The sequence below is a fragment of the Heterodontus francisci genome, chromosome 4, assembly GCF_036365525.1.
Source record: "Heterodontus francisci isolate sHetFra1 chromosome 4, sHetFra1.hap1, whole genome shotgun sequence".
Lineage (NCBI taxonomy): Eukaryota > Metazoa > Chordata > Chondrichthyes > Heterodontiformes > Heterodontidae > Heterodontus > Heterodontus francisci.
Genome location: NC_090374.1, coordinates 111,560,480 through 111,588,368, shown reverse-complemented (window position 1 = coordinate 111,588,368; position 27,889 = coordinate 111,560,480). Strand labels below are relative to the sequence as shown.

The 27,889-nt window shown below is 41.3% G+C and overlaps 1 protein-coding gene across 2 annotated transcripts in view; it reads left to right on the top strand.

Annotated features, from left to right (window-relative positions):
- The window catches only part of LOC137369196 (guanine nucleotide-binding protein G(q) subunit alpha-like), a 266,092-nt gene extending 247,918 nt beyond the window's left edge, over positions 1 to 18,174 (top strand). The window contains exon 7 of one of the 2 annotated variants that reach the window (XM_068029997.1): positions 14,499 to 18,174. In XM_068029997.1, the coding sequence (XP_067886098.1) occupies positions 14,499 to 14,689 (191 nt within the window). In that variant the 3' untranslated portion in view covers positions 14,690 to 18,174. The remainder of the gene's footprint in view (positions 1 to 14,498) is intronic. The other variant, XM_068029996.1, reaches the window with a different exon arrangement.
- Positions 18,175 to 27,889: the final 9,715 nt, after the last annotated feature.

The window sequence follows — 27,889 nt, the reverse complement described above, 5'->3', positions numbered from 1 at the left end:
AAGAGGCTGTCTGGCTATGACTGGATAGGTAAGAGATGGAAACAAATTGGGGCAGTCCTACTCAGCTGGACAACGCTCTCCATAATTGGCCTCATTACTCTTGCTCTTTGTCCTAATTCATGTAACCTCTTCTTACTCATTGTCCATATAATTTTCATGCATCTGCAGCACCATAACTCAAATACTTCCAGTCATCTTACCTCTGTACTCCACGCCCAGTTTTTACATTGTAGTTGACCACATGTAACACTTAAGTATTCTACTTCTCACCAGCTTAATTTTGCAGTTGCGCAAAAATATCTGCAAGTTGTTTAAGGTTTCAGTTGTTGTCTTCTGTTTAAATTTGTATTGTAAGAAGTGTTTATTGATGAGTCATAAAGTCATGGAGTCATTTACGGCATAGAAGGAGGCCATTTGGCATTGAGTCCAAGCTGGCTGTCAGTCCCACTTGCCTGCTCGATCCCTGTAACCCTGCAAGTCTATTTCTGTCAAATGGCCATCCAACTTCCTCTTGAAGTAAAAGCAAAATACTGCAGATGCTGGAAACCTGAAATAAAAACAAAGTGCTGGAAAAACTCAGCAGGTCAAGCGGCAACTGTGGAGAGAGAAGCAGAGTTAACGTTTCAGGTCTGTGACGTTTTATCAGAACAGGATGAAAGGGCACAGACTTGAAACGTTAACTCTGCTGCTCTCTCCACAGATGCTGCCTGACCTGAGTATTTCCGGCAGTTTCTTTATTCCTCTTGAAATCATTGATCGTCTCCGCTTCAACCACCCTTGCGGGCAGAGTTCCAGGTCATTACCACCCGCTGCGGTAAAAAGTGCTTCCTCATGTTCCCCTACATCTTTTGCCCAAAACTTTCAAGCTGTGTTCCTTAATCCTTGTGCCATTAGTTAATGGGTGTAGTTTTTCCTTGTTTAACTTATCTAAGCCTGTCATAATCTTGTACATTGCTATTAAATCTCTCCTCAATCTCCTTTGCTGTAATGAGAACAAACCCAGCTTTTCCAACCTAACCTTGTAACTAAAATCCTCCATCCCTGGAACCATGTAAATCTCCTCTGCACCCTCTCATGGACCTTCACATTCTTCCTGAAATGTGACCAGAACTGGACGCAATACTCCAGTTGGGACCTAACTAAAGCTTTATAAAGGTTCAGTATTAACTTTTCTGCTTTTGTACTCAATGCCTCTATTTATAAAGCCCAAGATCCCATATGCTTGACTAAACGCGCTCTCAATATGTCCTGCCACCTTCAAAGATCAATGCACATGCACCCCCAGGTCCCACTGTTCCTGCACACTCAGCCATTAAGTAGATATTGCCTCTCCCTGTTCCTTCTGCCAAAATGCATCACCTCACACTTATCAGTTTTAAATTCCAACTGCCACCTGTCTGCCCACTCCACTAGGCTGTCTATGTCCTGTTGCAGGCAGTTCATATCATCCTCACTGTTTGCCACATCTCCAAGTTTGGTGTCATCAGCAAATTTTGAGATTCTACTCTGTATTCCAAGATCCAAGTCATTTATGCATATCAAAAAAAAGCAGTGGTTCCAGCACAGACCCTTGTGGAACACCAGTGTCTACCATCCTCCAGTCTGAAAAAGAACCATTCACTACGACTCGCGATTTTCTGTCCTTAAGCCAATTTCTTATCCAATTGGACACTATTCCATGAACCTTAATTTTGTTAACCAGCCTTTTTATGCGATACCTTATCAAATGCTTTCTTAAAATCCATATAAACAACATCCACCACATTCCCTTCATCGGCTTTCTCTGTTACGTCATCAAAAAGCTCAATTAGATCAGCCAAGCATGATCTGCATTTTACAAATTCATGCTGGCTATTCTTAATTATCTCAAACCTCTAAGTGTCCATTGATATTTTCCCTGATTATTGTTTCTAAAACCTTACCAACCACTGAAGGTTAAATTAACTGGCCTGTAGTTGTTAGGACTGTCCTTACACCCTTTCTTGAATAAGGGGTCACATTTGTGTTTCTCCAATACTCTGGCACCTCCCCCATATCCAGGGAAGATTGAAAGATTATGGCAAGCCCTTCTGCTATCTCCACCCCCCAATTCCTTTAGCAACCTGGCATGTAAGCCAGGTGACTTATCTATCCTAAGCATAGCCAGCATTTTTAATACTTCATGCCTCTCAATTGTTATCCTATCCATTGTCTCTACTCTCTCCGCTTCTACTGATATTTTATCAGATTTAATTTCCTATGTGAACACTGATAAATAGTACTCATTAATTATATTAGCCTTGCTCTGATCCTCTAAGCATATATTACTCTCTCTTTCCCAAATAGGTTCCCTTCCACGTCTTAGTACTCACTTACTATTTACATGCCTTTAGAAGATCTTTGGGATCCCTTTTATGTTGACTGCCATTCTATTCTCATATTCTCTCTTTGCCAGTCTTATTTCCTCTTCACCTCTCCTCTCAACTTATTGTATATGGCCTGGTTCTCACTTGATGAGTTCACCTGACATGCATTATACAGCCTCTTTTTATTTCTTCATAATCTCTATCTCCCTCATCATCCAAGGAGCCCTGTTCTTGGTTACCCTACCTTTCACCATTGTTGGAATGTTCCTAGCCAATACCTGAAATATCTCTTCCTTGTCATTGTTCTGATACAGCTCTTCCTGTCAGTCTTTGGTTCCATTTTACCCTGGCGAGATCACTTCTTAACGTGTTGAAATTAGCCCTCTTCCAATCTAGACATACTACATTATTTTGTTCCTTGCTTTTCTGCATTACTAGTCTAAACGTTATGATACGATGATCACTCTTAACCAAGTGCTCCCCCACAGACACTTGGTCCACTTGGCCCACCTCATTTCCCAGCACTAGATCAAGCAATGCCTCCTTTCTGGTTGGGCTGAGAACATACTGATCAAGGAAGTTCTCCTGAACACATTTAAGAAATTCTGCCCTCTCCTACCCTGTACTCTAAGATTATCCCAATCACCACTTCATAGTTCTTGCACATCTCTGTGATTTCCCTGCAGATTGTTCCTCTATCTCTCTCACTATTTGGAGGTCTATAGAATACCCCTAGTAGCTTGATCATACCCTTTGTGCTCCTCAACTCTAAGCAAATGCATTCTGTCCTTGCCCCTTCAAGGACATCCTCCCTTTCCAACACTGCACTGCAGTGTCTTCCCTAATCAGTACTGCCACCCACCTCCATTTTTTTCGTTCTCTATCTTTTCTGCACACTTTGTATATAAAGTGTCCAGTCCTCGCCATTTTTAAGCCACATTTCCGTTATTGCCACTACATCATATTCCCATACTGCTATTTGTGCTTGTAGCTCACCAAGCTTATTCACCACACTTGATGTGTTTAAGCACATGCATTGTAATCCTGTCTTTGCATTCCTTGTAGTCCTTCTCAGTCCACTCCCATCTAATATGGAACTACTCCCTTCTCTAGTACTGTCTAATACTCTCACATTATGCATCTTATTCCTGTTTTCTACTTCTATATGCTGGTGCCCACCCCCCGCCAATTTTATTTAAACCCTCCCCAACTACACTAGTGAATCCCCCCACGAGGACATTGGTGTCAGTCATAGAGTTATACAGCACAGAAACAGGCCCTTCGGCCCATTGTGACTGTGCTGGCCATCAAGCATCTAACTATTCTAATCCCATTTTCCAGCACTTGGCCCGTCACCTTGTATACTATGGTGTTTCAAGTGCTCATCTAAGTACTTCATAAATGTTGTGAGGGTTCCTGCCTCTTCAGGCAGTGCGTTCCAGATTCCAACCACCCTCTGAAAATTTTTTCCTCAAATCCCCTCTAAATCTCCTGTCCCTTAACATAAATCTATGCCCCCTGGTTATTGACCCCTCCGCTAAGGGAAAAAGTTTCTTCCTATCTAACCTATCAGTGCCCCTCATAATTTTGTATACCTCAATCATGTCCCCCCTCACCGCTCTCTGCTCTAAGGAAAACAACCCTAGTCTTTTCAGTCTCTCTTCTTAGCTGAAATGCTCCAGCCCAGGCAACATCCTGGTGAATCTCCTCTGCACTCTCTCCAATGCAGTCACATCCTTCCCATAGTGTGGTGCCCAGAACTGTACACAGTACTCCAGCTGTGGCCTAACTAGTGTTTTATACAGCTCCATCATAACCTCCCTGGTCTTATATTCTATGCCTCGGCTAATAAAGGAGAGTATCCCATATGCCTTCCGAACCACCTTATCTACCTGTGCTGCTGCCTTCAGTGATCTATGGGCAAGTACACCAAGGTCCCTCTGACCCTCTGTACTTCTTGGGGTCCTGCCATCCATTGTATATTCCCTTGCCTTGTTAGTCCTCCCAAAATGCAGCACCTCACACTTCTCAGGATTAAATTCCATTTGCCACTGTTACGCCCATTTTACCAGCCCATCTATATCGTCCTGTAATCTAAGGCTTTCCTCCTCACTATTTACAACACCACCAATTTGCATGTCATCTGCGAACGTACTTATCATACCTCCTATATTCATGTCTAAATCATTAATGTACACTCTAAACTGCAAGGGTCCCAGCACCGAACCCTGTGGTACACCACTAGTCACAAGCTTCCACTCGTAAAAATGACCCTCAGCCATCACCCTCTGCCTCCTGCCACTAAGCCAATTTTGGATCCAATTTGCCAAATTGCCCTGGATCCCATGGGCTGTTACCTTCCTAACCAATCCTCCATGCGGGACCTTAACAAAAGCATTACTGAAGTCCATGTAGACTACAACAACTGCTTTACCCTCATCTACACATCTAGTCACCGCCACGAAAAATTCAATCAAGTTAGTTGGACATGATCTCCCCCTGATGCTGACTATCCCTGATTAATCCCTGCCTCTCCAAGTGGAGATTAATCGTGTCGCTCAGAATTTTTTCCAATAGTTTCCCTACCACTGATGTTAGACTCACCAGCCTGTAATTACCTGGTTTATCCCTACTACCCTTCTTAAATAATGGTACCACATTTGCTGTCTTCCAGTCCTCTGGTACCTCTCCTGTGGCCAGAGAGGATTTGAAAATTTGTGTCAGTCCTGCTGAGGTGCAACCCGTCTCTTTTGAAAAGGTGCCTCCTGCCTTGGAACTGGTCCCAATGGCCCAAGAATCTGAAGCCCTCCCTCCTGCACCATGCTTCAAACCATGCATTCATCCTCCCTATCTTTCTATTTCTATTCTTGCTAGCGCGTGACACTGAGTAATCCTGGGAATCTAATTGTAGGACCTCAATACCTGCCTTGCTATGTCTTTGCTACCAACATGTACCACAACTTCTGGCTCACTCCCTTCCCCCTGCAGAATATCCTGCACCTTCTCCATGATGTCCTTTACCCTTTCACCAGGGAGGCAACACACCATGCTAACAATTACAGAAAAATCTATCTGTCCCCCTGTCTATGGAATTATCATAGTCACTGCAGGAGGTTTAGAAGGGATTTCTCTTTGTCCGACCTCTGATCTTTTGGCACGCTTTTCTGATGAGGACTTGAATTGAAATTTTACCTGTGACCTTGTCATGAATGTTTTTCTATTCAAATTGTGGTCAATCGCATTGGTAAATTGGTAAATTTTTATTATGTCTTGTAATAATGGAAACAAATGAGGGTGGTTAGAATCTGGAACACACTGCCTGAAGAGGTGGTAGAGGCAGAAACCCTCACAACTTTTAAGAAGTATTTAAATGAACACTTGAAACACCATAGTATACAAGGCTACGGGCCAAGTGCTGGAAAATGGGATTAGAATAGTTAGGTGCTTGATGGCCAACACAGTCACGATGGGCCGAAGGGCCTGTTTCTGTGCTGTATAACTCTATGGCCCTATGACCTATAGCAACTATTTCTGCACTTTGCTACTCCCTCCTGTACAGTCTCATGGCCATAGGTGCTATGGTCTGGACTGCACTCCTTCAAGGTGTCGTCACTCCCAGCAGTCTGCAGAGCCGAGTACTGGTTTGAGAGTGGCACACACCCTGAAGACTTCTGCACTTCCTACTCTTACTATTCCGATGGCCACCCATCTACTATCCTGAGCTCTCACTGCCTATGGAGTGTCCACCTCCTGGAACATACAATCCAGGAAACTCTCGTGCTCCAGCTGCCCCTTAAGCTTGGACATCCTGAGCTCGGGCTGAAGCAGCTGGACACATTTTCTATACACGTCACCCAGGACACGTGAAGTGACCTGAAGTTCCCACATGGTGCAGGAATTGCAAGAAACAGGTCGCAGCTGCCCATCCATGATCTAAACAAAAACCCTCTATTCCCTTTTTTAACAATTCAATTTTAATTCATTCTTCCCTTCTGGTCCCCCCCTCTCTCTCTCTCGCTCTGTGTGTATGTATATATATGTTTCAATAATATGTGATAAATTATAAAATCCCCCTTAGTTTTTATACTAATGAATCGATCAAGTCTTAGTTTATATTTGATTAATTTAGATTAAATTAAAAGCTTACCAGTATATTCGCCCCAGTCTGCTTTCTGTTTCCCTTCACTCTCTGTTGATTGTGATATCACTCTGTCACTTTTCGATTATTTATTTTTTTCCTCTCCCGCTTCTCTTTGTCCGACCTCTGATCTTTTGGCACGCTTTTCTGATGAGGACTTGAATTGAAATTTTACCTGTGACCTTGTCATGAATGTTTTTCTATTCAAATTGTGGTCAATCGCATTGGTAAATTGGTAAATTTTTATTATGTCTTGTAATAATGGAAACAAAGGTACTCTTCATAATTACACTGATCTATCAGATCTTTTCGACAAAACAATATGTGTATCTGGTGTATAGATATGAGTCCTCATGAATGACAAGTCTGCAACTGCACTAAGTAAGTCAATAAATATTCAGTGCCAGGATCAAGGGCCTGTTCTGAATGTGGAAAGGTTAATCATTGTTGAAATTAAATCATGAATTTAACAGGATAACATATCAATAAGAAGATCTAAGATGTGCAAAAAATATATTTTTTCGTGATTTTCCTTCAATGAATGCAAAGAATTTGTCAAAATGTTCCTCCGGTCTACTTCCGTGAAAATGGAAAGCAAACCAGAACAGATTACCCTTATCCTGCAGGTGGCACTAACACGCTGAAAAAGTGATACAGTTGTACAAATATACACAACTGGAAACGGCATCAACAGAAATATCCACAAACTTCTAGCTCTTCCCTCTTCAATTAATGAGAAGAAATATGGAATCTTGATTGACACACCAGTGCAATACTGAGGGAGTGCTGCATTGTCGGGAGTGCTGTCTTTGGGTTGAGATGTTAACCTGAGGCCCCATCAGTCTGTTCAGGTAGATGTTAAAGATTCTGCTGCATGATTCAGAGAAGATCAAGGACTAGAACTTTGCGAATATTCCTTCCTTAACCAGTATCACTGAAAGCTGGTGTTAATACAATAGCAAGGAGTTTAATTATGATCAGGTTTCATCATTAATCTGAGTGGTTCAGCATGAACCGTATGCCATCTGTTATTAAAGTTCGTCAGTAACAAATACAAAAGATTTCATACTTAAAGTGTTTAATATTCAGCCAATTTTACTATGGGGGAACTTCCTGTTGAGGCTGATTTCAAAACATTTCCCTCCTCAAGGGAAATAGGTCTTTAACTAAGCACTAAAACCATAAAATCTATTGACACCATCTCTGGTCTCATGCTTTGTCTTCTAATGCAACTATTAGCATTCCCTTTGCCTTTGTTCCGTGACATCTTTTGTCATTTAATATCTCCTGCCTTCTGCCCTATAACACACCTTCCCTTTTGTTCTCCCCCCCCCCCCCCCCCTTTTTTACTTGCTCCAAGACTGTTACATTTCTAACCTTTGCCAGTTCTGATGAAAGGTCATAGACCTGAAATGTTAACGCTGTTTCTCTCTCCACAGATGCTACCAGACCTGCTGAGTATTTCCAGGACTTGCTGTTATTACTTCAGATTTCCAGCATCTGCAGTATTTTGCTTTTATAAAATCTATATCCAGTATAAAAGGTTCCAGAATTGATAGTTCCAAAGACGGTCATACTTAGAGAAAATCATTGTGACATGATTTTCGCCTTACTCTACCACTCCTTGTTTAGGGTAGTTGGTTTATTTATTGTGTAAATGGTAATATTTTTCCGTCAGAGGTTGCAGTTGTTCTGGTTCCATTTTGCTGACTACCAGTCATTGACTTCTGTTGTTCCATTGTGATGTGTTGTGGTGACTGACTTGTTGGATAAGTCCACTTCTGTTAGAGTGTGTAACTGGATCATTAGGTCTCTTCATGTGTCACCGGTTTCTTTTAAAGACCTTCCCATCTTCAATTTCCACATTGTAGGATCTGATTTGCATTTATATCTATTTACCTTTTCCTGTTGGCTGAATGCTAACAAGCTCTTCATTGTAGAACCAGGCTGATTTAGACTTTTCTAAGATATAGGGCTGGAGTTTACCAGCCCTCTGGAGCTGGGCTGGGAGGCGGGAGGGTTTGTCAAATAGATGTGGAAGGCATCTGGAGGGAAGCCCAACATCTTCCTGCCGCCATGGGTTATTTCCAAAAATGGGAATGGCAGCAGCGTGGCTGCCTGCCAACCGGATGTCCGGAGGGGAGGGGGTGCCTTCCTTCTTTCCTTCCTATCTCTCCTTCCCTCCCTCTCCTTCCCTCCCTCCCAGGGGCTCCCGCAGCTCTGATGCCGCTGCTGGAGAGTTCAACCCTTTGATCGCTGGGGACTCCTGCCTGGCCCTGGCACATTAAAAATAATTGTTACGCACCTTTCAAGGTCACCTCAACTGCTCTCTCCTCACTGCCACCTCAGCAGTGGCCCCCTGTATTGGCGGCGCTGCCAAGGCTGCCAGCTGTCTGATTGGGCCTCTTAATTGGCCTGTGGTCCCACTGTCTGCCCTTCCAGGCTCGGGACCGGTTTTCAGTCCCGGCAGCATAAAATTTCAGCAATAGTTTCTCTTTAATATCATTCACCAGGTTCTGTAGGGGTGCTGTAGAGAGGGGTTAATGAGTTGACAAATCGTTCTTGGTCTCCTTTGGTGCATTGGACCAGTCAATATGAGTAAGGCAAGGGTTTGTGCTGAACTTAGTGTGCTCTTCCCAGGAGTACCTTTGTAATTTTAACAGTGCTCTCTCTGTCTTGCCTTTTGCCTTTTGATTTTGATATAGTGGTGACCTGGTAATATATCTGAACTCGATGGGCAATCTCATGGGCTGCATTTTAAGACTGTGCCGCCAAAGTAGGCGGTGGACATAAAAAAAATGCGACGCACGGGCACTATGTCACGGAGCCGGCACAATTTCAAATGAGGCGGTGCGTTTGCATGGCCACAGTGCCCAGCACCACCACCCCGCCCCCCCCCACTCCCCCATGGAGGGGGTGGGCGAGCTGTCATTGGCAGTGGCATCCGGCACCATTTTTAAAGGGCTAACAGCCCTCAATGTGCATTAAAAACTTGAAATGCCAGGTAAGTTAAAGTTTCGTAAAAAAGATTGAAATGACCTTTCCATGCATATCTCTCCCCGCCCCCCCCCCCTCAAACACCCCGGCAATGGCATTTCACAACGTGCCTACCCTTTTCCCACCCCAGAATTCCTAAAATGAAAATTTGACCTTTCTCCTCCCCCAAAGTTCGGCACCTTTGTCCTTTACCCCTTTCATCAACACCCCCCCTCCCCTCCCCGTTACGACCGACTGCTCCTGTCAAAGCTCCCCCAACCAAAATATGATTCTGATTGTGGTGGGAGAAACGCGCTGATAATTCAATCCCGTCGCTCCACAGATTGCCTAACATATTATTTAAAACTTTCCAAATTAAAGAAAGACCCAGCCAAATTGTACCATCTAGTAACCCCTGAATGAGGCTAACCAAACCAGGTGTCTTTAAATCAACAAATTAACTCTAATTAGAAGAACTAAATTCTTAAACACTATGAAGATATAAACAACATTTAAAATAGAAAAAAATTAGAGTCCTTGCAAATTTACAGTCCGGTGTTGCTCCAAGTCCTCACAGAATGTTGCTTGAAGTCCTCACAATGTTGCTTTCCTTCTCCAGCGAATTTCAACAATTAATGACTTGCAAACACTTTCAACGGAATCAATCTGACTTTAGAGTTTTTGAGGGATAAAAGATTGTCACAGTCTAACTTCCCTTTCTTTCATTTAAATTACCAGAGATATCTGTTTTGGCTTGATATTTTAGAATTTTGAGAGATAATAATTAAAACAGACTAAAATTCTATTCCTTCAGCTTAAATGATTGAGAGTTCTTTTTCACATGTCTGAACACCACAGCTGTCTGTGTCTGTCTCTCTCTTCAAATTGTCTTCCACTAACAGCCAGTTCAAAACTGAATTGTAACAAATGTAACACATCAGACTCACTCCCAGTGGCCGTTTCCATGGTATCGAGAATGCACCCTTTGAATCGCAGTCTCCAAAATTACTGTTCTTAAAGAAATACTGATCCCTTGCAAGCCTTAAAGGCAAACTGCATATTTCAAATGAAAATGACAGGACCATGACACCCTGACCAATCTGCAGCGTTGTCAACCCGCTCCCCGCCCTCCACACCACACAAAGAAACAGTTCTCCTCCCCCCTACCCACAGGTGTCGCGTCACGTTTCCCCAAACGGGGATTTGAAGGCGCGGCAGTGTCGGCTACCCGAATGAAGATCAATGCTGCGATTAAAGAAGCAACGGGACCTTCATTAAATCATTTATATAAATTAATTTACATATTGAAATGGGGGTCCCGTCGCCGAGCGGCAAGGCAGCTGCCATAAGGCCTCGCCGCCACCACCGCCGAGATCGGCACAGGGCCTGTCGGGGTCAGTGGCGGGCTTCTGCTGTACTGATCTTCATCGCCCCCCCACCACCGTTCCCGACAGCGGAGGGTCTTTAAAATCCAGCCCGTGGAGTTTCCTTGAGTTAAATCGTGGTCCATTGACTGCTTTAAACTCATTTGCAATGCTATCATGTGCTAAGTGAGCTTTTGTCTTAGCTATCCATTCCTTCAAACAGATCGCACCTTTTTTATTTTAATCTTGGGGCCTATTTAGTACTTTGTGGTTAATAGTTGGTTCCTTCTGCTAGTTTACTGGAAGCTGTTTGCATATCTCGCATGTATCTCAGTTATTGTTCATCAGAGACCAGTAAATCATTTCTCCAGCTCTCAAAAGATAACTTGAATTCTACTGCTTGAATGAGCTTTGTGTTTCATGTCTCTTCTGTCAGATGGAATGGTGTAACTTCTCCATCACCTTCAAATATTAATCCATCCTGTATGCTAAGTCAAATCTAGTGTTGAAATATGCAGCAATCTAGGGTTGAATTTCTTGTGGCGGGGGCTATCTTTTGTTTGTTGTCATTCTTCATAATTTCAGATGTTCAGCTACTCCCAGTAACTTATTAAAATTTGGTATTTTTATGCTCAGCTAGCAGTAAGTGTTGCAAAAAATTGATTGTTTCTATGTTTTATTTTGTTTCCAAATATACATCTGTCATCATGACTTCCTTATAGTTGACCTTTATGGTCATGTGAGGTAGATAAACTCTGCTTGGTGTAACAGGTAGAAACATCTCCGTATCTGTTTCACAACCAACCTGTTAATTTAATAGATTTTTATGGTTCAGAACAAAGTTTATTAAATTAGTTGGCAAACTGAAAGGTATAAAGGGGCTAGCATTCTTGATTTTCAGGTTGCTAATGAAGAAATGTTACTTTACTTCAGCTGTACATCAAATAGATCTTTTATGTTTTTTTTTCTACACTCTCCATTTTACTTGAAACGTTCTCACTTCAGTGCAGGTCCCACCAGTGGTTGACAGAGTTCACCTACTCTGTCACATGCTCCCATAATTATCTCCAGCTTACCATATTTTGGGGCCATTCTGTGACACCAATAATGTCCCTGCAACAAATCGTAACAAGAGTTCACCAGGATTTACAAGGCCTAGTCAGTAAAATGAGACTTTCTCACTGGTGTGTAATTTTCTACAGTTATTGCATACAGCTATATTAATGAGGTTTCAAATGTTTGTGCTGATTACCTGGTTGGTTTAGTTTTGAGTGTTAACCATCAATCCTGGTGTCATAATTGAATTGTTGTTGTAGCAAAAAAATCACATTTCACATGCATTTCCACAATTTCATTTGCAGGAAATGGTTGTGTCATGGTAATGTTGCTGGACCAGTAATCTAGGGGTCCATGCCTAATGCCCTCGGGATACTGGTTCAAATCCCACTATGGCAGCTGGTGGATTTTAAATTCAATGAATAGAAATCTGGAATTGAAGGCTAGTCTCAGTAATGGTGCCATGAAACTAACATCGATTGTTGTAAAAACCCATCTGGTTCACTAATGTCCTTTAAGGAAGGAAATCTGCCGTCCTTATCTGATCTGGCCTACATGTGACTCTAGATCCACAGCAATGTGTTGACTCTTAACTGCCCTCTGAAATGGTCCAGCAAGCCTCTCAGTTCAAGGGCAATTAGGGATGGGCAACAAATGCTGGCCTTGCCAGTGATGCCCACATCCCAAGAAAGAATAAAAAATTGCTTTTAACAAAAAGGCATTTTTGGAAACTAAAGGAGAATATCTCCTCTTAAAGTTTCTTGAGAATGGCAATGTTGAAATGTATTCATATGTCCAATTGTGAAACTGAACATTGAGGAGTTATCTCAGTAATTTTTACTTTTCACTTTTACATGGTAAGCAAACATTTCATCGTGTTTGGGATTCTTTTAATAAATGACTATGCTGAGAATTGCCAGAACTGAACTTGGAAAAACCTGTTCAAGAATGGTTATTACCTCAACAACCTGGAAACACTTTTGATGATTTGATCAAACCTGATCATTGGCTTCTTGGTATTCCGTTTAGTTTTTTCCAAAAATGGCAATACAGGAAGTCATATGAGTGTCAAGAAACACTGGCGCGTTCTTGGATATTTGTAATATATAGTTCAAGAGATTGCTTTTCCTTCAGAAGGTAATCTTACTTTTCTGATGAGGGTAACAAGTTAGAAATCGTCATGACAGATCTATTTCTACCTATATCTGTAGTAAATGATGCCCTAAACTGCTTTTCACAACAAATTGTTGGTTCTCTAACGAGAGATTTACAACCAGGGTCAACAGTCAATCATGGGTGGTATTTCCAGCATTTAAAACTGGTTGGAAAAATCAATTTATTAATTTGTTTTCATATATTGTGGGTTTATAGAATGCCGTATCACATTCCTAAAGCATTTCACATACAGTGAGATACTATTTGCATACCTCAGGATCCCAAAAACGGCAAGATAATGAATTAATAGAACATTATTGCATAGAACAGTATGCACCAATGTTTTACTCCATGAGTCACATAGTTTGATCCCACTGGCCCACTCATTTCCAATATCCTTTAATATTCCTTCTTTTGAAGAAAACTTTCTAATTCCCCTTTTTAAAAAAAAAAATCCATGGATGCTGCTTCAACAATATTTTGAAGCAGAGAATTCCAAATTCTAGCCAATCTCTCGGTTAAGAATTTTTAAAAATTCTAGCCTCCCTTTTAGTTGTTTTTTTGATTATCCTAAATTTTCCTCTACCTCCTTTTTGTTTTCACTGGTTGGTGAGACTGCAGTCTATCACTACTTACCTATATCCCTTCATAGTCTTGAAGGCACCCACCAAGTCATCATCTCAGGTCTCATGTAAAAAGCCCCAACTTCTCAAGTCTCCCTTTATAATTGTAACTCCTCTTCCTTGGCAACATCCTTATGCTTATACATTTCATTTTCCATTGCTTTTATATCCTACCAATAATGTCATGCCTAGAGCTGTATACAGTATGCCCAATTGTGGGCCAACTAAACTGCTGTACAAGTTCTAACATTTTTTTTGTGCCATACTTCTACACACAAAACTAAGGATACCATTTTCCTTTGTGGCCTTATGAATGATCCATTACTCTACAGTTTTTGATAGAGTTGGTTGAGGTGGGGGGAAATGCTGTCCAGCATATTTGAAGAACACCCTATTGTTTATATCTTGGCATGGGATCTATAATATCCACCTGGGCCAGAGCAACTGGACTTTGGTTTCATTTTTCATCCAAAGGATGACACCTCTTACAGTGCAGCATTCCCCCAGTATTGCACTGGGTTGTCACCCTAGATTATCTACTCAAGTCAGCATCCATTCTCACTGGAAAAATGAATTGCATTATGAATTGAACTACATTAGAAGCCATCTTATGGGTGACTGTAGATTTTTTAATTCACTTATTCATGTATAGAAACACTGATGAGGTACATTAAAAGCTCTGTTTGTCAAATTGGAAACATGAACAGTATGCTCAGCTTTGAATTGGCTGGAGTTACAGTGGATTGATGGCCATTGTAACATCTCTATGTGGCGATAATAAAACTGTCTGGAGACTTTTAATTAACTAACTATGTGCCCTCGCAAATTATTTCATTAACAGGACCACAGCGAGATGCACAAGCAGCAAGGGAGTTTATTTTGAAGATGTTTGTGGACCTGAATCCTGATAGTGACAAAATTATCTACTCTCACTTCACTTGTGCCACAGATACAGAGAATATACGGTTTGTCTTTGCTGCTGTCAAGGATACGATCCTACAATTAAACCTGAAGGAATATAACCTGGTCTAGTTTATTAACTGACCTGGAGAAAAAAATAAGAGCAACTGTATTATCTGTGAAAATAATTTGCATAATGCTAATTTATTGCCAGTCTGGACTCTGTGCTTCCACAGAGTTTTAGTAAATATTATGATTTTATTTAACAAAAATGGGGCAAAAGATGCTGACACACATTTGCAGCACCAGTCCACTTTTTAGGCAAAACTTTGTGACTTCATGTAAAATTTTCAATTTTCACTGTAAATTCCCATTTCTGCATTTGGAGGGTAGGGTTTTTTGCTTCTCTAAGCACATCCCTTCCTTTTCTTCTCCCGAAAGGAATATTTAAGGTACAATGTCCCTTTTTTGTGATCTATACCTCCTGATGCTCTGTGGTACACCGTTAATATGGTCATGTTTTTGGCAAAAACCAAGCTGCCAGTGGTATAATTATTGTACCTTTTTTGATGGATGAGAAGTATTGCTACTGATTTTTAAATTATTTATATGTATAATTTAAACATCAAGTTTCATACTAAACAATCTGTCTTCATAAGTTATATAGATGGGAGCACATTAAGCAGTAGCTGATTGCTCATCTGTAAATGTCACACTTGGATTCCCAAAAACATGGATAGATGTAGGTAAGAATAATATTGAGAATGTTGTGTACTTGTAAAACAGTATATGGGGTTCGATTTCTATTTATTACGTGCCACTCTATTGCTATTACTAGACTTGTTTTATTGAAAGATGCCAAACGAAATGTCATGTACACTACATTTGCTGATTTTACCAATCTCTGCGTAGGTCTTGTTCATTAGAACTGTAGCTGGAGACATCATTACATATTTACTTTGCACCAGTGTAATTCTTGAATGTTACTTTTTTGGCTTTTATGAGATGAGTTTTAATATTGCCGCTCATGGCATTTGTTTTGCTATTTTTGAATTTATAATTGATAGAAATTGCTTTACTCAAAATGCCTAAATATAATGTGACTCATATCACAGTAACTGCACTTGAGCAGCAGATGAATGGTAAGCAAATAACATTGCAGCATCAGCTTCTAGGTTCTTCTGAAAGCAGTTTTGTTGGACGCATGCCAAAATAAGTGAGGGAAAAAAAACTGGTGCTCTTCCACATTGTGTAATATTTGCCATTAACTATGTACTATTCTTTAACATAAGCTGATCAATGGCCATGACCAATTTTGTATCTTAACTTTTTTACGCATATGTTAAAAGGTACTGTAATCATGTTTTGATAAAATGTTGCCAGATCCTTAATTTTAAATCAGAATGGTTTTCATTTGCCATAACTTCCTGCAAAATGAATCTGTATCATTACTTTCATCCTACTGTAGACATGCTTTTCAAAATCTGAGTCGTGGGCTTTAAAAAAAAAATTGATGACTGTTTAAAGGGCAGGCATTTGAATGGATGCCACCGTGTTGCATTAACTCGCTAGTTTTCAGATTTATTTTTGCTCTTTGAGCTGCTAATACAGAAATTGAAGATAGGTCAGTTAGCTAATTTAAAATTATCTGTACTATCCATTGTCAAAGCTGGGATGTCTTTGTGCATGGTTTTCTGCTTCAAAAAATTAGCTTTTGTTTCTATGGAGTACCAAAGTTAACGGTCAGTGATTGTCTCCCTTAATTCCTGCCCCTCCACCGAATATGGTGTGCTCCCATAAACAAAACTCCTATAATTTGTAAAGCCTAGCTGTAGGCATAGTGTAATTATTAATGCTGTAATCATTGTGTGTGAAAACGTATATATATTATATATATATGTGCACACACTCGCGCACACGTTCATATTGGCTTTGTGATAATTTTGGCAGATTGAATGTGCTGAATTAATAATATGTATCTATGTAATTGTATTGTAAGTCTTATAGCTAATTCGCATTTTGAATAATGTTATTTACTTTTTTTACGAGAAGCGAATGTAAAATTTTGCCATTTTCTTTCTCAGCTAAGGATCTAAAAAATTGTCATTTTGAAAGTAAAGATAATGATCACAGTGTGGTAGTCTGATTAATATACATCACCACATGGGTTTCTGATCAAAGAATTCTTTTTGATAAAATCTAAGTCCCTCCTTTCACTCCGAGAAAGTACGGCTTATGCAAAGTTTAAATAAATGACTCAGCCCATGAAGCAGACAAGAAACTGGCCTTCAACATTTTTCACACCTTCATGTGTGAAAGAAAGCAAAACATGCCATGGAGCAAACCTTCTAAAATTAGTAAGAGTTTTAAAAAGAGTTGTATTCTGGGGTTTGCCATATGCCAATTTCATGTATCTTGTGTTTCTGATAGGATTAGTCACAGTTTATATTATACCAAATGTACGAATTGCCAGTAAATACATCTGAAATTTATGTTTCATGCTTATGGAGGTGACTCCAAACCAAAGCCTGAGACAATAGATGACCTTTTGACTTTGCTGAAATATATGTGCTGTGTTAGGTGTCAGAATTTGAAAATTAGATTTCTGCCAGCTTTTACGGTACTGGTGATGCACTGGAGGGACCAATGCAGTGTCATTAATTCCTGTGAAAGGGTAAAGATATTATTTATACTGTCAACATGAAATCAAGTAGCTACTTGCCAGTTCGTGTCACCAACCGGAAACAAATAAATGAAGTTAGGCATGTTGTATATAAAGGTATAAGGATGACCAGCAGCTTGGCTTTCTGCTGTAACATCTAAATTTTTCTATTTGAACAAAGTGCACATAAACAGTATGTTAATTTGGCCAACCCCAGACCTGCTTTCATTTATTATTTTTTCACTGCTCTGTCAATTGGTCTTTCTAGGATTTCAGCATGTTGGTTCCAGAGGAAATAATGAAAGCTCCTAAGAATTTAAATATTTTAATTGAAAATTGTGAATGGTATCATGGCTGCCAGATCAATTCTACCTGCATAGTGTAGAATTGAAGAGATCGAGATCACACAGGATAGTGAAAACAGTATGTGCCATGGGCCCTTTCTTGTCGTGCCAGGTTCTTTTAAATGCTTTGGTAGGACTTGTATATTTAATTCCTGTTAGATAATCTTAACATGCAATATTTAAAAAAAAAATCATATTTGCTGTTTTTAAATTGTCACTTAAATGCATGTATTGTCATTGTTTGGGGAAGGGAAATAGTTTTTGGAAAAAACTAATGTATATTAATGCCCCAAATGATCTTGCTGGTTATAAATATAGTATTTTTTGGCCATAATTTTGTACTGGTTTCATTTGATGTCTCCTGGTTGTATTTTTCTTCGAAAATGCTTTTCATGGTAAAGTACTGGGAATAAAATTTATTCCACTGATTTTTGTCTTCACTTAAAAAAAATGTTATTCAGTATTCAACTATTGAATTTTTCAGCACGTGAAATTAATTGTCCATTAGACTCTCCTGGGAGAAATTTGAACAGTACCAATGTAGTAGCACAAAACAGACTTCTCCCTTGTCATGGATTGTATGTTCAATAAAATGAATACTTTGAATTTTTAGTGCTCCACATGTTCATTCTAATATTAGTACTTAATGAGCTATTGCTATAAAAATTGGACCCTTTCCAGTGTCAAGTTTTCAGTAGAAAATATGCAAAGTATAAAAACAGATATTGAAGCAAATAAAGACTGTTCCTGGTATATATTTTACATTCAACTGGAATCTAGTCTCTGCATCCCACTACTTGTAATCATTTGCAGTTGTCTGATGCAGTTGACATTAAACATCTTTGACCCCTTCAGTTACTTATTGTGCATATGCAAATCAGTTTTGTTGATGATCCTGCTGTGCAAAACAATGTAAATTAGGCCAAAAGCAGATAGTGTCCAAAGCGAGGAAAAGCACTGTGCAGAACATGGACCCAGATAGGTAATGTTTACGTTATCGGTCATTACAGTGAAGTAGCATTGCAGAAAAACAAACTTGTTCTTTTCAATTGTAAAGGAAAATTTAAAAAGTGAAAATAAATTGTTTAAAAAAAAAAGGTAATTGCACCATCTCCAGTTTAGCCTGTATGAGACAAGGTTTCGGCGAAGGTTTTATCCCTTTTATTATCCTTTAGAACATAGAACAGCACAGTACAGGCCCTTCGGCCCACGATGTTGTGCCGACCCTTCAACCTACTCGAAGATCAAACTAACTAGATACCCTTCATTCTACTATCATCCATGTACCTATCCAAGAGTCGCTTAAATGTCCCTAATGTATCTGCTTCTACTACCACCGCTGGCAGTGCCTTCCACGCACCCACCACTCTCTGTGTAAAGAACCTACCTCTGACATCTCCCCTAAACCTTCCTCCAATCATTTTAAAATTATGCCCCCTGGTGATAGCCCTTTCCGCCCTGGGAAAATGTCTCTGGCTATCCACTCTATCTATGCCTCTCATCATCTTGTTCACCTCTATCAAGTCACCTCTCATCTTTCTTCGCTCCAATGAGAAAAGCCCGAGCTCCCTCAACCTTTCTTCATAAGACATGCCCTCCAGTCCAGGCAGCATCCTGGTAAATCTCCTCTGCACCCTCTCTAAAGTTTCCACATCCTTCCTATAATGAGGCGACCAGAACTGAACAAAATATTCCAAGTGTGGTCTAACCAGGGCTTTGTAGATCTGCAGCATAACCTCGCGGCTCTTAAACTCAATCCCCCTGTTAATGAAAGCCAACTCCCCATACGCCTTCTTAACAACCCTATCAACTTGGGTGGCAACTTTGAGGGATCTATGGACGTGGACCCCAAGATCCCTCTGTTCCTGCACACTGCCAAGAATCCTGTCTTTAAGCCTGTATTCTGCATTCAAATTCGACCTTCCAAAATGAATCACTTCACACTTTTCCAGGTTGAACTCCATCTGCCACTTCTCAGCCCAGCTCTGCATCCTGTCAATGTCCCGTTGCAACCTTCAACAGCCCTCCACACTATCCACAACTCCAGCAACCTTTGTGTCATCGGCAAACTTACTAACCCAACCTTCCACTTCCTCATCCAAGTCATTTATAAAGATCACAAAGAGCAGAGGTCCCAGAACAGATCCCTGCGGAACACCACTGGTCACCGAGCTCCAGGCTGAATACGTTCCATCTACTACCACCCTCTGTTTTCTATGGGCCAGCCAATTCTGTATCCAGACAGCCAAATTTCCCTGTATCCCATGCCTCCTTACTTTCTGAATGAGCCTACCATGGGGAACCTTATCAAACGCCTTGCTAAAATCCATATACACCACATCCACTGCTCTTCCTTCATCAATGTGTTTTGTCACATCTTCAAAGAATTCAATAAGGCTTGTGAGGCATGACCTGCCCCTCACAAAGCCATGCTGACTGTCTCTAATCAAACCATGCTTTTCCAAATAATCATAAATCCTGTCTCTCAGAATCCTCTCCAATAATTTGCCCACCACCGACGTAAGACTGACTGGTCTGTAATTCCCAGGGTTATCCCTATTCCCTTTCTTGAACAAGGGGATAACATTTGCCACCCTCCAATCATCTGGTACTACTCCTGTGGACAGTGAGGACGCAAAGATCATCGCCAAATGTGCGGCAATCTCTTCCCTCGCTTCCCATAATAACCACAGTTGTTTTTGTTTAGAATATTAACATTTTGAGCCACTCTTGTGTTTTTGTGTTCATCTGCACAATGTGGCTAAATACAACTGCAAACTCCTCCACAATTCATGTAACTATCCTAGTCAGTCGATCATGTCTGTCTAAACACATTTCCCTTCCAAACCACAAGAAGTTTACTTGAGAAATGATGAAAATTGAACTAAAGACAGAAAGTAGGTCAAGCTGTTCTGCCAGGAAGTGAGTGAATGGCTGTAGTGATATAACCGTAATTATCTTGCAGTCTGCTAATTGTTACCTTGGAATCTTGTAACTTTAGGTCTAATAATGGCATCAAACATTGTCTTTTTTAGTTCGTTCTTGGGATTTGAGTGTCGCTGGCTAGGCCAGCATTTATTTCCCATTCCTAATTGCCCTTGAGAAGATGGTGGTGATCTGCCTTCTTGAACCGCTGCAGTCCATGTGGGGTAGGTACACCCACAGAGCTGTTCGGAAGGGAGTTCCAGAATTTTTGACCCGGCGGCAGTGAAGGAACGACGATATAATTCCAAGTCATGGTGGTGTGTGGCTTGGAGGGGAAATTGCAGATGGTGGTGTTCCCATGCATCTGCTGCCCATGTCCTTCTAGTTGGCAGAGGTCGCGCGTTTGTAGGTGCTTTCTAAGGAGCCTTGGTGTGTTGCTGCAGTGCATCTTATAGATGGTACACACTGCTGCCACTGTGCATTGGAGGCAGTGAATGTTTGTGGGATGCCATTCTTTGTCCTGGATGGTGTCAAGCTTCTTGAGTGTTGTTGGGGCTGCATGCATCCAGGCAAGTGGAGAGTATTCAATCACTCTCCTGATTTCTGCCTTGCAGATGGTGTTCAGGCTTTGGGGAGTCAGGAGGTGAGTTACTCACCGCAGGAGTCCTAGCCTCTGACCTGCTCTTGTAGCCGTGGTATTTATATGGCTATTCCAGTTCAGTTTCTGGTTAATGGTAACCCCTAGGATGTTGATAGTGGAGGATTCAGCGATGGTAATGCCATTAAATGTCAAGAGGAGATGGTTACATTCTCTCTTGTTGGAGATGCCTGGCACTTGTGTGGTGCAAATGTTACATGCCAATCACTTGTTGAAGTATCATTGATGCCAGTCTTCAGCCAATTCGATTCCAATGACAACATTGCGTCAATAGTACTGAAGACCTGTGCTCCAGAATTTGTCGCGCCCCTAGCCAAGCTGTTCCAGTACAGCTACAATGCTGGCATCTACCCGGCAATGTGGACAATTGCCCAGTTATGTCCTGTACACAAAAAGCAGGACAAGTCCAAATTGGCAAATTACCGCCCCATCAGTGTACTCCCAATCATCATGAAAGTGATGGAAGGTGTCATCAATAGTGCCATCAAATGGCACATGCTTACCAATAACCTGCTCAGTGACGCTCAGTTTGGGCTCCGCCAGGGCCACGTAGCTCCTGACCTCATTGCAGTCTTGGTTCAAACTTGGACAAAACAGCTGAACTCGAGATGAGGTGGGAGCAACTGCCCTTGACATCAAGGTAGTGTTTGACTTAGTAAGGCATCAAGGAGCCAGAGCAAAAATGGAGTCAATGGGAATCGGGAAAACTCTCCGTTGGTTGGCATCATACCTAGTGCAAAGGAAGATGGTTGTGGTTGTTGGAGGTCAATCATCTCAGCTCCAGGACATCACTGCAGGAGTTCCTCAGGATAGTGTCCTAGGCCCAACCATCTTTGGCTGCTTCATCAATTACCTTCCTTCAGTCATAAGGTCGGAAGCCGGGATGTTCGCTGATGATTGCACGATGTTCAGCACCAGTCGCGACTCCTCAGATACTGAAGCAGTCTGTGTAGAAATGGAGCAAGACCTGGACAATATCCAGGCTTGGGCTGATAAGTGGCAAGTAACATTCGCGCCATACAAGTGCCAGGCAATGACCATCTTCAACAAGAGAGAATTTAATCATCTCTTGACATTCAATGGCATTATGGTCGCTGAATCCCCCACTATCACCATCCTGGGGGTTGCCATTGACCTAAAACTGAACTGGAGTAGCCATATAAATACCACGACTCCTTCGACAGCCCTTCCAAACCTGCGACCTTTACCACCTAGAAGGACAAGGGCAGCAGATGTATGGGAACACCACCACCTGCAAGTTCCCCTCCAAGCTACACACCATCCTGACCTGGAACCATATCACTGGTCCTTCACTGTTGTTCGGGTCAAAATCGTGGAACTCCCTTCTTTATAGCACTGTGGGTGTACCTACACCCAAGGACTGCAGCGGTTCAAGAAGGCAGCTCAACACCACCTTCTCAAGGGCAATTAGGGATGGGCAATAATCTAGCCAGCGACGCCACATCCCATGAATGAAACAAACCTAACAACACTGTGGATGTACCTTCACCACACCAACTGCAGTGGTTCCAGAAGCTGGCTTGCCACCACCAGCGGATATAAGCCTAGCCTATCCAACCTTTCCTCATAAGACAACCCGCTTATTCCAAGTATTAGTCCAGTAAACCTTCTCTGAACTGCTTCCAATGCATTTACAATCTCAGTTAAATAAGGAGAGCAATACTGTACACAGTGCTCCAGATGTGGTCTCACCATGCCCTGTAAAACTGAAGCACAACCTCCCTACTTTTACGTTCAATTCCACTCATAATAAACAATATTCTATTCAATTTTCTAATTACTTGCTGTACCTCCATACTAGCCATTTGTGATTCAAGCACTAGGACACCCAGATGCTTTTTAATTCTTCCTGTCAAAATGGACCATTTCCCACTTTCCCACATACTCCATTTACCAGATCTTTGCCCAATCATTTAACCTGTCTATATCCCTTTGTCGCCTCCTTTTGTCCTCTTCACAACTTACTTTCCTATCTATCTTTGTGTCACCAGCAAATTTAGCAATTATACCTTCGGTCCCTTCATCCAAGTTATTTATATAAGATTGTAAAAAGTTGAAGCCCCAGTACTGATCCCTGTGACACACTACTTGTTACATCTTACTAACCAGAAAATGACCCATTTATGCCTACTCTCTGTTTCCTGTTAGCTCTCTAATTTTCTATCCATGCCAATATGTTACCCTCTACCATGAGCTTTTATTTTCCGCAATAACCTTTGATGTGGCACCTTATCAAATGCCTTCTGGAAATCTTAAGTACAGTACATCCACCAGTTCCCCATCATCCACAGCACATGTATCTCCCTCGAACTCCAATAAATTGGTTAAACATGATTTCCCTTTCACAAAACCATGTTGACTCTGCCTGATTACCTTGAATTTTTCTATGTGTCCTGCTATAATGTCTTTAATAATAGCTTCTAGCATTTTCCCTAAGACAGATGTTAAACTAATTGGCCTGTAGTTCCTTGTTTTCTGTGTGTCTGTCAAGTCACTGCATGAACTGTTAGATGGACTTTGGTGCAGGAAATAACACTGGTCAGATGGAGGCAAATGAAAGTGATGTGTAGCTCTTCAAATATAATTTCTAATAGCAATTACTTGAATGAATTGTCTGCATTATGTAGCCCTATGGTGCACAAACAGTGATAATTCAAGATTCACTTGACGAACAACAATCTCATACACTAAAGGGATCGATATTAGTTAATGTTGAGATTTTTAAAAATATCAGTATGGTGGTGTGGGTGCCAGCTTTATTAATTTGATGAACATGTTCATGATACATTTAATACCTGTTCTTTGTTGGATTATCTTATTAAATTAATGCTGTTTATTAAATGAATTATTGATGCTTCTTGCCTCTAGTTTGCTCATGTTCTAAGAATGGTCCAACCAAGCAGCATGTGCACACCACCAGAGTATATCTTTGCTTGAAATAAAAACAGAAAATGCTGAAAATACTCAACATGTCTGGCAGCAACTGTGGAGAGAGAAACAGAGTTAACTTTTCAGGTCTGTATTATTTAGAGATGTAACTTTTTAAGCCAGGCAGGGAAAGGGGAGGGGTAAAACAAACACTAAGGTCTGTTTTAGGGTGGGAGGCAGGAGAGATTAAATGACAAAAAGAATAATAGTGAAAGCAAAAAGTGATGGTAATGGGACAAGTAAAGAAACAAAGATATGTCTAAAGGAAGTGTAAATGGGAACGCAGAATCACCACCAATAGCTGCCATCTAGAATGAAACCGAGCTTAGGATCTGAAATTGTTGGACCCAATGTTGAGTCCGGAAGGCTGTAAAGTGCCTAAAATGAAAGATGAAGTGCTGTTCCTCAACCAGTTATTTATTTCAGATTTCTAGCATCTGCAGTACTTTACTTTTGCTGTTAGTTGGGTGTTAGTGAACACTCAGTAGCACCAAGCTGTGCCAAGAATGCTCCAGCACCTATTGATGCAATGAACTTGGCAATACTAAGGACCCTTTGCTACCACCTGGTACCAGAGGTGTGGCAGCAAGGGGCTTCAGCAACATATTGACACCAGTTGGTATCAAAAACACATCAGCTAAAAATGGCCTCCAGGGAGATGACCTTACCGGTGGTTTCAATCATTTGGGAATTGTCTATTCTACTGTCAATTCCCCTAATATTTCTTATCATTTACGGGCCAGCATTTATCGTCCATCCCTAATTACCCTTGAGAAGTTAGTGGTGAGCCGCCGCCTTGAACTGCTGAAGTAAGTGTGGTGAAGATACTCCCCTCCTGCTCTTAGTTGGAAAGTTCCAGGATTTTGACCCAGTGACTGAAGGATCAGTAATCTTTCCAAGTCAGGATGGTGTGAGACTTGGAGAGGAAGTTGCAGGTGCTAGTGTTTCCACATGCCTGCCACCTTTGTTGGTCTAGGCAGTTAAGGTTGTGGTTTGGGAGAGACCATTGAAGAAGCCTTAGCAAGTGGGCGCAGTGCATCTTATAAAAATAAAGTATTGGTGGTGAAGGGAGTGAATGTTTAAGGTGGTGGATGGAGTTCTAATCAAGTGGGCTGTTTTGTCAGAGATGGTGTTGAGTTTCTTCAGTTCTGTTGGGTTGCATTCATTCAGGCAAGTGGAGTGTATTCCATCAGACTCCTAACTTGTGCCTTGGAGGAGTTAGAAAAGCTGTGGGAAGTCGCAGGCAAGTAACTCGTTGCAAAATTCTCAGTCTCTGACCTTATTTTAGAGTGCAGATTGCCTAGAGGACAAAAAGTGGTGGGGAGGGGGAAATGATAGTTCTGAACTGCCCCAAGGGCAAGTTGCTAAATTGAAGTTGCAAATTTAAGGGGCATTTAGTGGTAATGTTTTGGGCAGAAGTAGACTGCTGGTCCATCTAGCCGATCCTTTAAAATCATTCATTATTTTCTTTACTGTGATTCTGGGATGGTAGACTTTTATTCATTTCCCTAAAAGGAATTCACCCAATCATTTTAAATTTGCTATGGCTTTAAATTATTAAAATTTGCCTAAAATTCCTATTTTCTTCTCCTCCCCTAACATTAAACTGTCTCCTAGTCCTCAAAACTTCTGCCAACAGAAATTTCCTGAGAAAAATATCAGATGTCTGTGAAGTTTCCCTTCATCCTTCTCTTCTACAGTGTAAATTCCCAGGATAGACTATTTTTTTCACCAAAATGTTCAAATTGAGGAGTCAGCCATGTAGCCCTCTTTCAATGCAATGCCCCAACATGCTTGCTGCAAAATCAATACCCAAAGTGGATCCTTAATCTGGATTTCTCAAAGAATACAGCAAGCAGCTTTCAAAGGATTTTTGATGGGCTTCTCTGAGTTATAGAGGCTTTGGTTGATACTCAGAAGTTATTGGAAACTTCTCGAGATTCTCCAAGATTTGAATTAGACTGTTACCTGAAAAGGAACAGTGTGCGTGGTTACGGTGAGAAGGTGGGGGAATGGCATTGGGTGAACTGCTCATTCGGTGAGCCGGTGCAGACAGGATGGGCTGAATGGACTCCTGTGCTGTAACAATTCTGTGAAGACTGGAATATGCATTAGGAATTGGCAGAGGACCTGTCTGTGAATCTAGCTGTAAGTTTGCTGCAACTGCAAATTCTCTCCTGATCAAAATACAATGATCTTGTATGACAAATTTATTTGCAATAATCTAAGGCTGAGATAAGATATTTTTCATCTCATTAGGCAGTGTTGATGCACCGGTTATATCCTGCACATAGTACTGTGCCATTTACAAATATTTCAGGCCCAGGTCTGAGGGCGGCGCAGTGGTTAGCACTGCAGCCTCACAGCTCCAGGGACCCGGGTTCGATTCTGGGTACTGCCTGTGCGGAGTTTGCAAGTTCTCCCTGTGACCGCGTGGGTTTTCGCCGGGTGCTCCGGTTTCCTCACACAGCCAAAGACTTGCAGGTTGATAGGGGCAATTTACAACGGCCAATTTACCTATGTAGGTAGGTGGTAGGGAATATGGGATTACTGCAGGGTTAGTATAAATGGGTGGTTGTTGGCACAGACTCGGTAGGCCTAAGGGCCTGTTTCAGTGCTGTATCTCTAAATAAAAAAAATAAAAACTAGTAATCCATCAATTTCAATTTAACTTCATGTCAAAATGAACTGATGCGATGGCGTAAGTCCTCGAATTTTATATACGTTTGGAGTGGGTGATCACTTCCGGCAATTTGCAATATCAGAACATTTTTGTTTGCATGTTAAGTGCTTGGTTTCCTGAGAATCATTCAGGCTCGCTTTTAGATCTGTAGGGCATAATATGCAACTTACCTTGAAGCTATCATTCTGAATTAGAAAAATGACTTGGTAATATATCAGAGCTTCTAATTACACCTACACATACTGCATACCGGCACCTACATTTACTTACTTGCATTCCTGATCAGTGCCTGCATAGTTCACTGCTTCAGAATCAAACTCTGTGAGAATGTAAATGAGGAGAGAATTGGACCCAGTGCATCGCTAGAGTGAAAAGATCACCTTAGTTTTTGTTGTAAAGAAAGAAAAACAGCTGTACTCTGCACTTACAAAAGTTATTTTAGAGGAAGAGGTGGGGGAGAAAGTCTATAGTTAATTTCCACTAGCTGAAGTGTATTGCAGTTCATAATTAGAAAATAAATGCACAATTGCAGAGTAAGGAATAATGTGTTGAAATCCATACAGGAAGTAGGCATAAGGAAATGTATATTTATGGTGGAACACTTATCTGCTAAAGGTGACAACACTTGTTTAAAAAAACAAACCTGCTTTTTTGATATTACTTGTAGAACCAGTCTGGCTAGTTAAGTGCATAAAACTTTATTTCTTTTGGGCCTCCTTATCTCGAGAGACAATGGATACGCGCCTGGAGGTGGTCAGTGGTTTGTGAAGCAGCGCCTGGAGTGGCTATAAAGGCCAATTCTGGAGTGACAGGCTCTTCCACAGGTGCTGCAGAGAAATTTGTTTGTTGGGGCTGTTGCACAGTTGGCTCTCCCCTTGCGCCTCTGTCTTTTTTCCTGCCAACTACTAAGTCTCTTCGACTCGCCACAATTTAGCCCTGTCTTTATGGCTGCCCGCCAGCTCTGGCGAATGCTGGCAACTGACTCCCACGACTTGTGATCAATGTCACACGATTTCATGTCGCGTTTGCAGACGTCTTTATAACGGAGACATGGACGGCCGGTGGGTCTGATACCAGTGGCGAGCTCGCTGTACAATGTGTCTTTGGGGAT